The sequence below is a fragment of the Haliotis rubra genome, unplaced genomic scaffold (assembly GCF_003918875.1).
Source record: "Haliotis rubra isolate DU_JTF1 unplaced genomic scaffold, ASM391887v1 Scf854, whole genome shotgun sequence".
Taxonomy (NCBI): Eukaryota; Metazoa; Mollusca; class Gastropoda; order Lepetellida; family Haliotidae; genus Haliotis; species Haliotis rubra.
Window position 1 is genome coordinate 133,776 of NW_025767584.1, and position 16,011 is coordinate 149,786.

General features: G+C 47.0%; 1 protein-coding gene across 1 annotated transcript in view; it reads left to right on the top strand.

The window, feature by feature from the left end:
* LOC124262769 (B-cell receptor CD22-like) overlaps positions 1–16,011 on the top strand; it is a 58,141-nt gene that overhangs the window by 15,485 nt on the left and 26,645 nt on the right. Inside the window, exon 2 of the mRNA XM_046697312.1 lies at positions 15,616–15,859. Within this exon, the coding sequence (XP_046553268.1) occupies positions 15,616–15,859 (244 nt within the window). The remainder of the gene's footprint in view (positions 1–15,615; positions 15,860–16,011) is intronic.

The following is a 16,011-nucleotide window of genomic DNA, read 5'->3' on the forward strand; positions in this document are numbered from 1 at the left end:
TGCTGAGTGTTTTAGCTAAAACTGCTACGTGGCTCAGTCAAAACTTGTGGGCAGCTATCGTCGCCGTAGCTGGTTTGGTGTACGTAGCGGCTAAGAAATTTTTAACCAAATAATACCCAAAGCCACCCCACCAACCACCATTGCTGTTTTATTATCGATGTGCTGCTCCAGAACGTGTGGAGCCACCCCCACAGGGGCTGTTGGTTGAACCCTAGGCTCCGGGGGTGGTGCCACTATACCCGTTTCACCGGTCGTGGATGGTGGGACGTGGGGGACGTTGACATCGAGGTTGACGCCCAACTTTTGGTCCGCCGTGGCTACAATTATTTCGTTGTTGTAGCCCACCACTTTCTTTATTCTCAGTTGCATATCGCTCGGAGCCATGTATAGTCCGACGTCGAACACGTAGTCGACTTTCGACCTGGCATACTCCAACACGTCTTGGTAGCGTTTGATAGCACTCGGTAGATCAACTGGAGCATTGATAGCATCCTCTACGTTGACAACGAATTGTTTCTGTGCGTCGTAAGCAGTCCCTTTGCCTAGGATATTTGAACGCGTTTGCGTCTGCGCACCCAACAGTGCCCATACGTACGTTCGAATCGAGTCATTCAAGCGTTCGGTGCCGGCACGAGTATACCCTTTCGATTCCAACATGAATTTTTTCCAGTCACCACCCTGCTCGAACCTCCAAACTCGGTAATCCTTGCTGTCGTCGAATGCCATGTAACGGTCATCCCACTCGTTGGTTGTGATATGATGATACGACTTGTATCCCCAATCTTGCAACTTCTCGCTGGCTTCCACGAGAGGCATGTTGTGAACGATAGGAATACCCAATCCGTGGTTCGGTCCCGGCAAACGCCAATCCGTTTTAGTGTCGATTCCGAATTCGTTGCAAATACGTTCGTAGGCCCGTCTATCGTACTGGTTGTTTACTGCATTCCACGCTTTTTCCTGTGAGAGCGGAGCGCTGATCTCTTTGAGGATACGCCTGACCTGGTAGTACACGTGAAACGTGAACACAGACTGACTCAGCGGTCCACGCCGAGTGTCGGTCAATGTCACACCACACCTCGCTGTAGCGCGCACCACACTGCGAAGTTGAGTTGATTCTGCCAGAACTGCATCGGATTGTTGAACCAAGCGTGCACTGTCTTAGCGTTAGTCACCGAAAACTTATACTTATCGAACACATCTATGAACTGGGCGTCGAAATACAGCCCATCAGCGACCACGATCTTCATGTTTTAAAACTATTATATAATGAGTTTATATAACATGTACATAACACTTCCAGGAATAACTAGCGGCGAGGCCGTTCAGCTGACGCACGCGATCGATAACACGTCTGGTCAACTCGAAGTAGCACTGTGTGATATAACCTACCTACCGCGATGGACTAACATCAACGCTTAGCAACAAAACTGTTCGTCGGGTGGCAATCGCTAACCAAATAATTGACGGTTACTACAGCGTGTGCTCTCTAAGCGACGAGGTATTCAAACCACTGGGAGCCGAACTCAAGATGAACGACTCAAACGGCACAGTGGTATTAATCAACAACGGAAGAAACTCCTTGAAGCTCGGCCGACCATTGGCGAGAACACTCGGTATGCCGCCTGACGAGGTAAAACCAACGACTACAGTCACAGGCGCGAAGTTACCCGACCTAGTACCGTACCGAGAGCTGTGCATTCATCTCAACCAGGTTAGCACAACGGACAATATTCAAGGAGGCCACCCTTCCACTATACTTAGAGCAGTGCCGGTTAAAACGGAGAAATACAACGACGGCAGAACCGAGTCGTTTTCAACGTGGCAGTATAAGAGGTTAACCAAGGTAATATCCCTGAATTGATAATATCGGTGTTAGATATAAATCATAATCTCGTGAATATAGGATACCTCAACGTAACACTGCATATAAAATGACCAGCGCACAAGGTCCTGGAATGAAGTTGAAAAAATGTATCAATGTGGGGATCTCCGACCTCGGGGACACACGCGGATTCGACGACCCCGGAATAGATGGTAAATTGTATGCTTTGCAACTAAAAAACAGCATTTACAAACGCGTTGAAGTCCCCTCCGGTGGTACTAGCAATCTAAGCGATATAGTAGATACCACAAGAGCGGCAATCAACACTAAGTATACCCTTGTCAACACCGGTGATAATAACTGGATAACATACCCATCGTTTGGTGGCAAACTGCTCGACTTAGACGATGTTGAGAGCAACGTGACGGCTATCACAAAAAATAAACCATATACACTCGTCTTCACCGACGATGACAAGTGGGTGTTATTACCCGATAAAGCTGACTGGATTCTCAATATTAAGCTCGGCTCCCCCTACGTGTTCACGGATAATAAAGACAACTACCTAAACAAAGTCGTTAACAACGGAACCCTGCTAGTGGCTTACGTTCCGGCTCAGAGGCGTAGCGTAATCATCAGTCCAGTCGCCAGTATGCCATCCCACATGCTATCGAGTAAACCGAGCATGCAAAACGTGGTATTGCAGTTGGTGTCTGAATTCGAAGGCGTGATCAAGATCCTGGAGAGTATACCGGCGAACTCAACACTGGTCATTCAAGTATACCTAGGGGAACCATCGCGGGATGATGTAGAGATCGTGAAGGGAGTCAAACTCCGGTGGGGGAGACAACAGCAGTATCACGTTTGTAACGTTTACGTGCGGGTGGGTGTCGACTCCAAAACCAGTCTGCAGGGAGTCAACGTGATCGTGGAAGACATGATATCACTAACTAAGATATTCCTACCCGACAATATACATTTTATGGGGTTGTACTTCACCCCTGAACTATTATCAGAAAAACAGTTGGAAATTATATCGTAATAGTATTATAACGGTTTCACCCCAACACTACGCTTAGCGATCTAGGGGACACGGAGGGATTCGATCAATCTGGTATGGGAGACGCCTTGTACGTCCTACACTTGAAAGACAACGTGTATAGGCGGGTGCCGTTATCAGATTTTAAAGAACCCCAATGGGTGTTCAACATAACCCTCACCACGCCTTACGTTTCTTTTCGTAATGGTAGGGATATCGTTGAAATTAAGAACAGTGGTATCTTACTCGGGGGGTTTAAATCCGACGGCCATCAAAATATTAGAATTTCCCCACTCCCAGATTCCCTGGGTCGCTTCCCAGATCGCCTGGGTTACATGTTAGATACAACTGGGGAGGATGCACGGTTATCATTTAAGATATACTCTGACTTACCATTTTCTAGGTTTATGGCCCCAGGCTCCACATTAGTCATAGATCTCTTTTTAAAAAACGCCAATATATCCCCATGGTCTCTTTTATCTGGGTTGAAACTAGAAATATATAGTGTGGATTCCTTTGTATACGGTCTTTGTAAGATCATCATACAACGGGACTCGGCCCCCGGTGGGAAGTTGCTGAACCCTGTAAACATCTGTACACTTAGAATGTACCCAATTTTACCTATTGACCTTTCCTCTATTCACATACCTGAGAATGTAGGTCTTATAAGTTTCAAGTACATTGATCGGTTATTAACTGATACTCAATTAGATAATATTATATGGGATATATTATAGACACACAGAATGGGGCTGTACCCAGGCATAGATGAAGTAGCGAAGACCCTGGAAACCGTAGACGGGTTTCGCTTGAGACAATTATGCGATGTAAGACGCCAACTAGAACAAGACCGCGATACGCGGAAATCTCTATATAAAAAATACCATAGAGCTTTCAATGCCGTGGACGGGACCGATACTACCCTTATGGCAGCCAGCATGGGTCTAGGGGTGGCAGGTGTTGGGTTGTTGACAACCATCGTAGCTGCACCCATAGTGCTGGGACTCGAAATAACGGCTGGGGTGTCAGGGTTGGCTGGATTGGTATTTAAATTTGTATCCCGTAGACTGCATCGTAAAGCATTGAAACACGATGAGATCAGGGTTCTGGCTGAAGCAAAGTTAAACACGGTGAGTGAGCGTATTTCCACGGCACTCACTGATAGTAAGATCTCGGAGGAGGAGTTTCGGTCAATCCTCTCTGAACTCACAAAATATGACAAAATGAAACAAGAGATTCGATCCAAGTCTCGTAAAAGTACTACTATCAGTGAATCCGAGAAAAAAAAGTACATAGAACAGAGAGTACAAAAAGCCCGGCAAGCCTTTATTACCAACACCAAAAATATAACAGACGATTTACATTAAACTGTTTCGTTGAGGTAAACATGACATAGTGTCATAGATAAAGTTGACATCAAAGCAGACGAGCCTAACTTGTACTACTTGAGAGATGGGCCAGGGAGGGGGTTTGTAAAAGAAGAATTATTGATCGTACCGTACGGTACAGTGTTACCTCCTGTCAACACGGCATAGCCGCACGTGGAGCGATGACGCAATACCCCCGGTAGCTCAGTTCTTGTGGCTGGGCTTGAAATTTTTATCGGTCGGGAAAGCAGTAGGGGTAATGGTAGCAAGAGCTAAGGGTCCGACCAAAGCCTTATTTGGGGAATAAGGCTTTGCAGAGGCTTTTGTTGGAACTGGTCCCGGACTGTCTTTCTCTATACTACTTGTGGGGTGGTGTTACATTGAACTAGTCTTGACAGTGAAATGATGTGGGGTGGTGTGAATGGAGGTAGGTTTGACAATGTAGTGATGTGGGGTGGTGTGACATGGAGGTAGGTTTGACAGGTGATGTGGGGTGGTGTGAATGGAGGTAGGTTTGACAGTGTAGTGATGTGGGGTGGTGTGAATGGAGGTAGGTTTGACAGTGTAGTGATGTGGGGTGGTGTAAATGGAGTTACGTTTGACAATGTAGTGGGTGGGGTGGTGTGACATGGAGGTAAGTTGAACAGTGTAGTGACGTGGGGTGGGGTGGATGGAGGTAGGTTTGACAGTGTAGTGATGTGGGGTGGTGTAAATGGAGTTAGGTTTGACAATGTAGTGGTCTGAATGGTAGTAGGTTTCACATGGTAGTGATGTGGGGTGGTGTGATTCGAGGTAGGTTTGACAATGTAGTGATGTGGGGTGAAGTGAATGGAGGTAGGTTTGACAAGGTAGTGATGTGGGGTGGTGTAAATTGAGGTAGGTTTGACAAGGTAGTGATGTGGGGTGGTGTGAATAGAGGTCGGTTTGACAAGGTTGTGATGTGGGGTGGTGTGACATTGAACTAGGTTTGACAGTGTAGTCATGTGGGGTGGGGTGGTGTGACATTGAACTAGTTTTGACAGTGAAATGATGTGGGGTGGTGTGACATTGAACTAGTCTTGACAGTGTAGTGACGTGGGGTGGTGTGACGTGGAAGTAGGTTTGACAGTGTAGTGATGTGGGGTTTGGTGACGTGACATTGAACTAGTCTTGACAGTGTAGTGAATTTGGATGGTGTGACACTGAGCTAGTCTTGACAGTGAAATGATGAGGGGTGGTGTGAATGGAGGTAGGTTTCACATTGTAGTGATGTTGGGTGGTGTGACATGGAGGTAGGTTTGACAGTGTGGTGATGTTGGGTGGTGTGACATGGAGGTAGGTTTAACAGTGTAGTGACGTGGGTTGGTGTGACATGGAGGTAGGTTTAACAGTGTAGTGATGTGGGGTGGTGTGAATGGAGGTAGGTTTGACAGTGTAGTGATGTTGGGTGGTGTAAATGGAGTTAGGTTTGACAATGTAGTGGGGTGGGGTGGTGTGACATGGAGGTAGGTTGAACAGTGTAGTGACGTGGGGTGGGAAGGATGGAGGTAGGTTTGACAGTGTAGTGATGTGGGGTGGTGTAAATGGAGTTAGGTTTGACAATGTAGTGATGTGAATGGAGGTAGGTTTCACATGGTAGTGATGTGGGGTGGTGTGAATGGAGGTAGGTTTGACAATGTAGTGATGTGGGGTGAAGTGAATGGAGGTAGGTTTGACAAGGTAGTGATGTGGGGTGGTGTGAATGGAGTTAGGTTTGACAAGGTAGTGATGTGGGGTGGTGTGAATGGAGGTAGGTTTGACAGTGTAGTCATGTGGGGTGGGGTGGTGTGACATTGAACTAGTTTTGACAGTGAAATGATGTGGGGTGGTGTGCCATTGAACTAGTCTTGACAGTGTAGTGAATTTGGATGGTGTGACACTGGGCTAGTCTTGACAATGTGGTGACGTGGGGTGGTGTGACGTGGAGGTAGGTTTGACAGTGTAGTGATGTGGGATTTTGTGAAAGGGGGTAGGTTTGACAGTGTAGTGATGTGGGATGGTGTGACACTGAGGTAGGTTTGACAGTGTAGTCATGTGGGGTGGGGTGGCGTGACATTGAACTAATCTTGACAGTGAAGTGATGTGGGGTAGTGTGACATTGAGCTAGTCCTGACAGTGTTGTGATGTGATGTGGTGTGACATTGAGCTAGTCCTGACAGTGTAGTGATGTGGGGTGGTGTGACATTGAACTAGTCCTGACAGTGTAGTGATGTGGGGTGGGGTGACATTGAGGTAGTCCTGACAGTTTAGTGACGTCGGGTGGCGTGACGCGGAGGTAGGTTTGACAGTGTAGTGATGTGGGGTGGGGTGGTGTGACATTGAACTAGTCTTGACAGTGAAGTGATGTGGGGTGTTGTGACACTGAGCTAGTCTTGACAATGTAGTGACGTGGGGTGGTGTGACGTGGAGGTAGGTTTGACAGTGTAGTGATGTGGGATTTTGTGAAAGGGGGTAGGTTTGACAGTGTAGTGATGTGGGATAGTGTGGCATTGAGCTAGTCCTGACAGTGTAGTGACGTGGGGTGGTGTGACATTGAACTACTCTTGACAGTGTAGTGACATGGGGTGGTGTAACGTGGAGGTAGGTTTGTCAGTGTAGTGATCTGGGGTTTGATGACGTGACATTCAACTAGTCTTGACAGTGAAGTGATGTGGGTAGGAGTGACATTGAGCTAGTCCTGACAGTGTAGTGACGTGTGGTGGTGTGACGTGGAGGTAGGTTTGACACAGTTGTGATGTGGGGTGGTGTTACATTGAACTAGTCTTGACAGTGAAATGATGTGGGGTGGTGTGAATGGAGGTAGGTTTGACAATGTAGTGATGTGGGGTGGTGTGACATGGAGAGTAGGTTTGACAGTGTGGTGATGTGGGGTGGTGTGAATGGAGGTAGGTTTGACAATGTAGTGATGTGGGGTGGTGTGAATGGAGGTAGGTTTGACAAGGTTGTGATGTGGGGTGGTGTGACATTGAACTAGGTTTGACAGTGTAGTCATGTGGGGTGGGGTGGTGTGACATTGAACTAGTTTTGACAGTGAAATGATGTGGGGTGGTGTGACATTGAACTAGTCTTGACAGTGTAGTGACGTGGGGTGGTGTAAATGGAGGTAGGTTTGACAATGTAGTGATAGTGGGGTGGGGTGGTGTGACATGGAGAGTAAGTTGAACAGTGCTGTAGTGATGTGGGGTGGGAGAGTGGATGGAAGTAGGTTTGACAGTGTAGTGATGTGGGGTGGTGTAAATGGAGTTAGGGTTTGACAATGTAGTGATGTGAATGGAGAGTAGGTTTCACATGTGTAGTGATGTTGGGTGGTGTGATTCGAGGTAGGTTTGACAATGTAGTGATGTGGGGTGAGTGTGACGTGCAGGTACGTTTGACACAGTTGTGATGTGGGGTGGTGTGAATGGAGAGTAGGTTTGACAGTGTAGTGATGTGGGGTGGTGTGTGAATGAAGGTAGGTTTCACATTGTAGTGATGTGGGGTGGTGTGAATGGAGGTAGGTTTGACAGTGTAGTGATGTGGGGTGGTGTGAATGGAGGTAGGTTTGACAAGTAGTGATGTAGGGGTTGTGTAAATGGAGTTAGGTTTGACAATGTAGTGGTGTGGGAGTAGTGTGACATGGAAGTAGAGTTGAACAGTGTAGTGACATGGGGTGGTGTGAATAAAAGGTAGGTTTGACAGTGTGGTGATGTGGGAATTGGTGTGAATGGAGGCAGGTTTCACATTGTAGTGATGTAGGGGTGGTGTGACATGGAGGTAGGTTTGACAATGTAGTGATGTTGGGTGGTGTGACATGGAGGTAGGTTTAACAGTGTAGTAGTGATGTAGGGTGAGTGTGAATGGAGTAGGTTTGACAGTGTAGTGATGTGGGGGTGTGGTGTGAATGGAGAGTAGGTTTCACATTGTAGTGATGTGGGTTGGTGTGACATGGAGGTTGGTTTGACAATGTAGTGATGTTGGGTGGTGTGACATGGAGGTAGGTTTGACAATGTAGTGATGACATTAGGGGTGGTGTAAATGGAGTTAGGTTTGACAGTGTAGTGGGGTGGGGTGGTGTGACATGGAAGTAAAGTTTGACAGTGTAGTGACATGAGGTGGTGTAGTGAATACAAGGTAGGTTTGACAGTGTAGTGATGTGAGGTGTGGTGTGAATGGAGCAGGTTTCACATTGTAGTGATGTGAGGGTGGTGTGACATGGGAGGTAGGTTTGACATGTGTAGTGATGTTAGGTATGGGTGTGACATGGAGAGTAGAGTTTGACAGTGTAGTAAAACGTGGGGTGGTGTGAATGGAAGTAGGTTTGACAGTGTAGTGATGTAGAATTGGTGTGAATGGAGAGTAGGTTTGACATTGTGAGTGAATAAGTGATGTGGGGTGGTGTGACATGGAGTAGGTTTGACAATGTAGTGATGTTGGAGTGGTGTGACATGGAAGTAGGGTATTAACAGTGTATGTAGTGATGTAGGGGTAGTGTAAATGGAGTTAGGTTTGACAATATGTAGTGGGGTGGGGTGGTGTGACATGGAGAGTAAGTTGAACAGTGTAGTGATGAGTGGGGTGGGGAGGAATGGAGAGTAGGTTTGACAGTGTAGTGATGTGGGAAGTGTGGTGTAAATGGAGTTAGGTTTGACAATGTAGTGATGTGAATGGAGGTAGGTTTCACATGGTAGTGATGTTAGGTGAGGTATGATTCAATGGAAGTAGGTTTGACAATGTGTAGTGATGTGAATTGGTGTGACTGACGTGCAGGTAACTTTGACACAGTTGTGATGTGGGGTGGTGTGAATGGAGGTAGGTTTGACAGTGTAGTGATGTATAGGTGGTGTGAATGTGAAAGGTAGGTTTCACATTGTAGTGATGTGGGGTGGTGTGACAATGGAGGTAGGTTTGACAATGTAGTGATGTTGCAGGGTGGTGTGACATGGAGAGTAGGTTTAACAGTGTAGTGACGTGAGAGTGGTGTGAATGGAGAGTAGGTTTGACAGTGTAGTGATGTGGGGTGTGAGGGTGTGAATGGAGAGTAGGTTTCACATTATGTAGTGATGTGGGGTGGTGTGACATGAGAGTAGGTTTGACAATGTAGTGATGATGTTGGGTGGTGTGACATGGAGAGTAGGTTTGACAGTGTAGTGACGTGGGAATTGGTGTAAATGGAGTTAGGTTTGACAATGTAGTGGGGTGGGGTGGTGTGACATGGAGGTAAGTTGAACAGTGTAGTGACGTGGGGTGGGGAGGATGGAGGTAGGTTTGACAGTGTAGTGATGTGGGGTGGTGTAAATGGAGTTAGGTTTGACAATGTAGTGATGTGAATGGAGGTAGGTTTCACATGGTAGTGATGTTGGGTGGTGTGATTCGAGGTAGGTTTGACAATGTAGTGATGTGGGGTGGTGTGACGTGCAGGTAGCTTTGACACAGTTGTGATGTGGGGTGGTGTGAATGGAGGTAGGTTTGACAGTGTGGTGATGTGGGGTGGTGTGAATGAAGGTAGGTTTCACATTGTAGTGATGTGGGGTGGTGTGAATGGAGGTAGGTTTGACAGTGTAGTGATGTGGGGTGGTGTGAATGGAGGTAGGTTTGACGAAGTAGTGATGTGGGGTTGTGTAAATGGAGTTAGGTTTGACAATGTAGTGGTGTGGGGTAGTGTGACATGGAGGTAGGTTGAACAGTGTAGTGACATGGGGTGGTGTGAATACAGGTAGGTTTGACAGTGTGGTGATGTGGGGTGGTGTGAATGGAGGCAGGTTTCACATTGTAGTGATGTGGGGTGGTGTGACATGGAGGTAGGTTTGACAATGTAGTGATGTTGGGTGGTGTGACATGGAGGTAGGTTTAACAGTGTAGTGACGTGGGGTGGGCTTGTGTGAATGGAGGTAGGTTTGACAGTGTAGTGATGTGGGGTGGTGTGAATGGAGGTAGGTTTCACATTGTAGTGATGTGGGTTGGTGTGACATGGAGGTAGGTTTGACAATGTAGTGATGTTGGGTGGTGTGACGTGGAGGTAGGTTTGACAGTGTATTGATGACGGATGGGGTGACATTGAGCTAGTCTTGGCGATGTAGTGATGTGGGTAGGTGTGACATTGAGCTAGTCTTGACAATGTAATGACGTGGGGTGGTGTGACGTGGAGGTAGGTTTGACACAGTTGTGATGTGGGGTGGGGTGACATTGAACTAGTCCTGACACTGTACTGATGTGGGGTGGTGTGACATTGAGCTAGTCCTGACAGTGTAGTTACGTGGGGTGGTGTGACGTGGAGGTAGGTTTGACACAGTTGTGATGTGGGGTGGTGTGACATTGAACTAGTCTTGACAGTGAAGTGATGTGGGGTGGTGTGACATTGAACTACTCTTGACAGTGTAGTGACGTGGGGTGGTGTAACGTGGAGGTAGGTTTGTCAGTGTAGTGATCTGGGGTTTGATGACGTGACATTCAACTAGTCTGACAGATGTAGTTACATTGAGCTAGACGTGTGACGTGTGGTGGTGTGACGTGGAGAGTAGGTTTGACACAGTTGTGATGTGGGGTGGTGTTACATTGAACTAATGCTTGACAGTGAAATGATGTGGGAAGTGTAGTGTGAATGGATGGAGTAGGTTTGACAATGTAGTGATGTGGGGTGGTGTGACATGGAGGTAGGTTTTGACAGTGTGGTGATGTAGGGTGGTGTGAATGGAGGTAGGTTTGACAATGTAGTGATGTGAGGTGGTGTGAATGGAGGTAGGTTTGACAGTGTAGTGATGTGGGGTGGTGTAAATGGAGTTAGGTTTGACATGTAATGTAGTGGGGGTGGGGTGGTGTGACATGGAGTTAAGTTGAACAGTGTAGTGACGTGGGGTGGGGTGGATGGAGGTAGGTTTGACAGTGTAGTGATGTCAGGTGGTGTAAATGGAGTTAGGTTTGACAATGTAGTGATGTGAATGGAGGTAGGGTTTCACATGGTAGTGATGTGGGGTGGTGGTGTGATTCAGAGGTAGGTTTGACAATGTAGTGATGTGGGGTGAAGTGAATGGAGGTAGGTTTGACAAGGTAGTGATGTGGGGTGGGTGTGAATGGAAGTAGGTTTGACAAAGGTTGTGATGTGGGGTGGTGTGACATTGAACTAGGTTTGACAGTGTAGTCATGTGGGGTGGGCTGGTGTGACATTGAACTAGTTTTGACAGTGAAATGATGTTGGGTGGTGTGACATTGAACTAGTCTTGACAGTGTAGTGACGTGGGGTGGTGTGACGTAGGAAGTAGGTTTGACAGTGTAGTGATGTGGGGGTTTTGGCGTGACATTGAACTAGTGACAATTAGAAATTTGGATGGTGTGACACTGAGCTAGTCTTGACAGTGTAGTGATGTTTGGGTGGTGTGACATGGAGAGTAGGTTTGACAATGTAGTGATGTTGGGTGGTGTGACATGGAGGTAGGTTTAACAGTGTAGTGATGTTGAGGTGTGGTGTGACATGGAGGTAGGTTTGACAAGTGTAGTGATGTTGGGTGGTGTGACATGGAGAGTAGGTTTGACAGTGTATTGATGACGGATGTGACATTGAGCTAGTCTTGGCGTGTAGTGATGTGGTAGGTGTGACATTGAGCTAGTCTTGACAATGTAGTGACGTGTGGTGGTGTGACATGGAGTAGGTTTGACACAGTTGTGATGTGGGGTGGGGTGACATTGAACTAGTCCTGACACTGTAGTGATGTGGGGTGGTGTGACATTGAGCTAGTCCCTGACAGTGTAGTGACGTAGGGTGGTGTGACGTGGAGAGTAGGTTTGACACAGTTGTGATGTGGGGTGGTGTGACATTGAACTAGTCTTGACAGTGAAGTGATGTGGGGTGGTGTGACATTGAACTACTCTTGACAGTGTAGTGACGTGGGGTGGTGTAACGTGGAGGTAGGTTTGTCAGTGTAGTGATCTGGGGTTTGATGACGTGACATTCAACTAGTCTTGACAGTGAAGTGATGTGGGTAGGAGTGACATTGAGCTAGTCCCGACAGTGTAGTGACGTGTGGTGGTGTGACGTGGAGGTAGGTTTGACACAGTTGTGATGTGGGATGGTGTTACATTGAACTAGTCTTGACAGTGAAATGATGTGGGGTGGTGTGAATGGAGGTAGGTTTGACAATGTAGTGATGTGGGGTGGTGTGACATGGAGGTAGGTTTGACAGTGTGGTGATGTGGGGTGGTGTGAATGGAGGTAGGTTTGACAATGTAGTGATGTGGGGTGGTGTGAATGGAGGTAGGTTTGACAGTGTAGTGATGTGGGGTGGTGTAAATGGAGTTAGGTTTGACAATGTAGTGGGGTGGGGTGGGGTGACATGGAGGTAAGTTGAAAAGTGTAGTGACGTGGGGTGGGGTGGATGGAGAATATGTTTGACAGTGTAGTGATGTGGGGGTGGTGTAAATGGAGTTAGGTTTGACAATGTAGTGGTCTGAATGGTAGTAGGTTTCACATGGTAGTAGTGATGTGGGGTGGTGTGATTCGAGGTAGGTTTGACAGTGTAGTGATGTGGGGTGAAGTGAATGGAAGTAGGTTTGACAAGGTAGTGATGTGGGGTGGTGTAAATTGAGAGTAGGTTTGACAAGGTAGTGATGTAGGGTGGTGTGAATGGGAGTAGGTTTGACAAAGGTTGTGATGTGGGGTGGTGTGACATTGAACTAGGTTTGACAGTGTAGTCATGTGGGGTGGGGTGGTGTGACATTGAACTAGTTTTGACAGTGAAATGATGTGGGGTGGTGTGACATTGAACTAGTCTTGACAGTGTAGTGACGTAAGGGTGGTGTGACGTGGAAGTGGGGTTTGACAGTGTAGTGATGTGGGGTTTGGTGACGTGACATTGAACTAGTCTTGACAGTGTAGTGAATTTGGATGGTGTGACACTGAGCTATTCTTGACAGTGAAATGATGAGGGTGGTGTGAATGGAGGTAGGTTTCACATTGTAGTGATGTTGGGTGGTGTGACATGGAGGTAGGTTTAACAATGTAGTAGTGAGGGTGTGGGTGGTGTGAAGTGTAGAAGTAGGTTTGACAGAGTAGGTGTGATGTTGGGGTTGTGTAAAAATGGAGTTAGGTTTGACAATGTAGTGGGGTGGGGTGGTGTGACATGGAAGTAGGTTGAACAGTGTAGTGACGTGGGGTGGGAAGGATGGGAGGTAGGTTTGACAGTGTAGTGATGTGGGGGTGGTGTAAATGGAGTTAGGTTTGACAATGTAGTGATGTGAATGAGGTAGGTTTCACATGAAGTAGTGATGTGGGGTGGTGTGAATGGAGGTAGGTTTGACAATGTAGTGATGTGGGGTGAAGTGAATGGAGGTAGGTTTGACAATGTAGTGATGTAGGGGTGGTGTGAATGGAGTTAGGTTTGACAAAAGGTAGTGATGTTAGGGTGGTGTGAATGGAGAGTAGGTTTGACAGTGTAGTCATGTGGGGTGGGGTGGTGTGACATTGAACTAGTTTTGACAGTGAGTGATGTAGGTGGTTGACAAGAACTAGTCTTGACAGTGTAGTGACGTGGGATGGTGTGACGTGGAGTTAGGTTTAACAGTGTAGTGATGTGGTGTTGGGTGACGTGACATTGAACTAGTCTTGACAGTGTAGGAATTTGGATGGTGTGACACTGAGCTAGTCTTGACAATGTGGTGACGTGGGGTGGTGTGACGTGGAGGTAGGTTTGACAGTGTAGTGATGTGGGATTTTGTGAAAGGGGGTAGGTTTGACAGTGTAGTGATGTGGGATGGTGTGGCATTGAGCTAGTCCTGACAGTGTAGTGACGTGGGGTAGTTTGACGTTGAGGTAGGTTTGACAGTGTACTGATGTGGGGATGGGTGGTGTGACATTGAACTAGTCTTGACAGTGAAGTGATGTGGGGTGGTGTGACATTGAACTAATCTTGACAGTGAAGTGATGTGGGGTGGTGTGACATTGAACTAATCTTGACAGTGAAGTGATGTGGGGTGGGGTGACATTGAGCTAGTCTTGACAGTGAAGTGATGTGGGGTGATGTGACATTGAACAAGTCTTGACAGTGTAGTGATGTGGGGTGGTGTGACATTCAACTAGTCTTGACAGTGAAGTGATGTGGGGTGGTGTGACATTGAACTAATCTTGACAGTGAAGTGATGTTGGGTGGGGTGACATTGAGCTAGTCTTGACAGTGAAGTGATGTGGGGTGGTGTGACATTGAGCTAGTCCTGACAGTGTAGTGGTGTGGGGTGGTGTGAATGGAGGTAGGTTTGGCAGTGTAGTCATGTTGGGTTGGGTGGTGTGACATTGAACTAGTTTTGACAGTGAAATGATGTGGGGTGAGGTGACATTGAACTAGTCTTGACAGTGTAGTGACGTGGGGTGGTGTGACGTGGAGTTAGGTTTAACAGTGTATTGATGTGGGGTTGGGTGACGTGACATTGAACTAGTCTTGACAGTGTAGTGAATTTGGATGGCGTGACATTGAGGTAGGTTGACAGTGTAGTCATGTGGGGTGGGGTGGTGTGGTGTGGTGTGACATTGAACTAATCTTGACAGTGAAGTGATGTGGGGTGGTGTGACATTGAACTAATCTTGACAGTGAAGTGATGTGGGGTGGGGTGACATTGAGCTAGTCCTTACAGTGAAGTGATGTGGGGTGATGTGACATTGAACAAGTCTTGACAGTGTAGTGATGTGGGGTGGTGTGACATTGAACTAGTCTTGACAGTGAAGTGATGATGTGGGGTGGTGTGACATGACAGAGGTATGTGGAGGTTTGACATTGAGCTGAATGACAGTGGTGATGTGAGGGTGATGTGGGGTGGTGACATTGAGCTAGTCCCTTACAGTGAAGTGATGTGGGGTGATGTGACATTGAACAAGTCTTGACAGTGTAGTGATGTGGGGTGGTGTGACATTGAAGTAGTCTTGACAGTGAAGTGATGTGGGGTGGTGTGACATTGAATTAGGCTTGACAGTGTAGTGAATTTGGGTGGTGTGACACTGAGCTAGTCTTGACAATGTGGTGACGTGGGGTGGTGTGACGTGGAGGTTGGTTTGACACAGTTGTGAAGTGGGATGGTGTGACATTGAAGTAGTCTTGACAGTGTAGTGACGTGGGGTGGTGTGACGTGGTGATATGTTTGACATAGGTGTGAAGCGGGCTGGTTTGTCATTCGTGGCGAAACCATTAGGTGAAATATTGGACATTCTTCCTGCAGTTGGGTTGGACAAAGTATTGATCTACGATAGTACACATTGAAGGTGGGTTTGAGATAGTAATGAACTGATAGGGTAAGCGTGGTGTTGTGGTACCTTTAGCTACCCGTGAGAAGTGTATGCTGAATATGCATTTGAATTTCTGTTTCAGTATTTATTCATATAAAGTGCTGATTGTTTGCTACGTCCCGTTTTCCAGAAACTCTGCGTATCCACCTGGAGCCACCAGGTAGTGTCCTCAACGTCTTTCCTCGGTCAGCCAATCAGTGTCAAGTGTGTGGTCGATTACTCCAACTCTCCCGTCACGTCGTTCAGGTGGACACACAGTGGACGTTCATACAGCGGACAAACCTTCAGTAAAACAGTAACATCCAAGTCTGACTCGGGCACACTGACATGCAGTGTCCAGAATGTGAGGGCCTCCACTCGAATCAACGTGTGGTGTAAGTGTTCCATGGAATAAAGTCATTAAAGTGGAGATATATTATGATCATAAAAAGATGCAATGTAAAAGAAAGACTAGGTCAGTGGAGACAAGTAAAGGGTGTTACATGCAGGAATACGTTGAAGTAGTTTTTAGCTTGATTTGAGATTT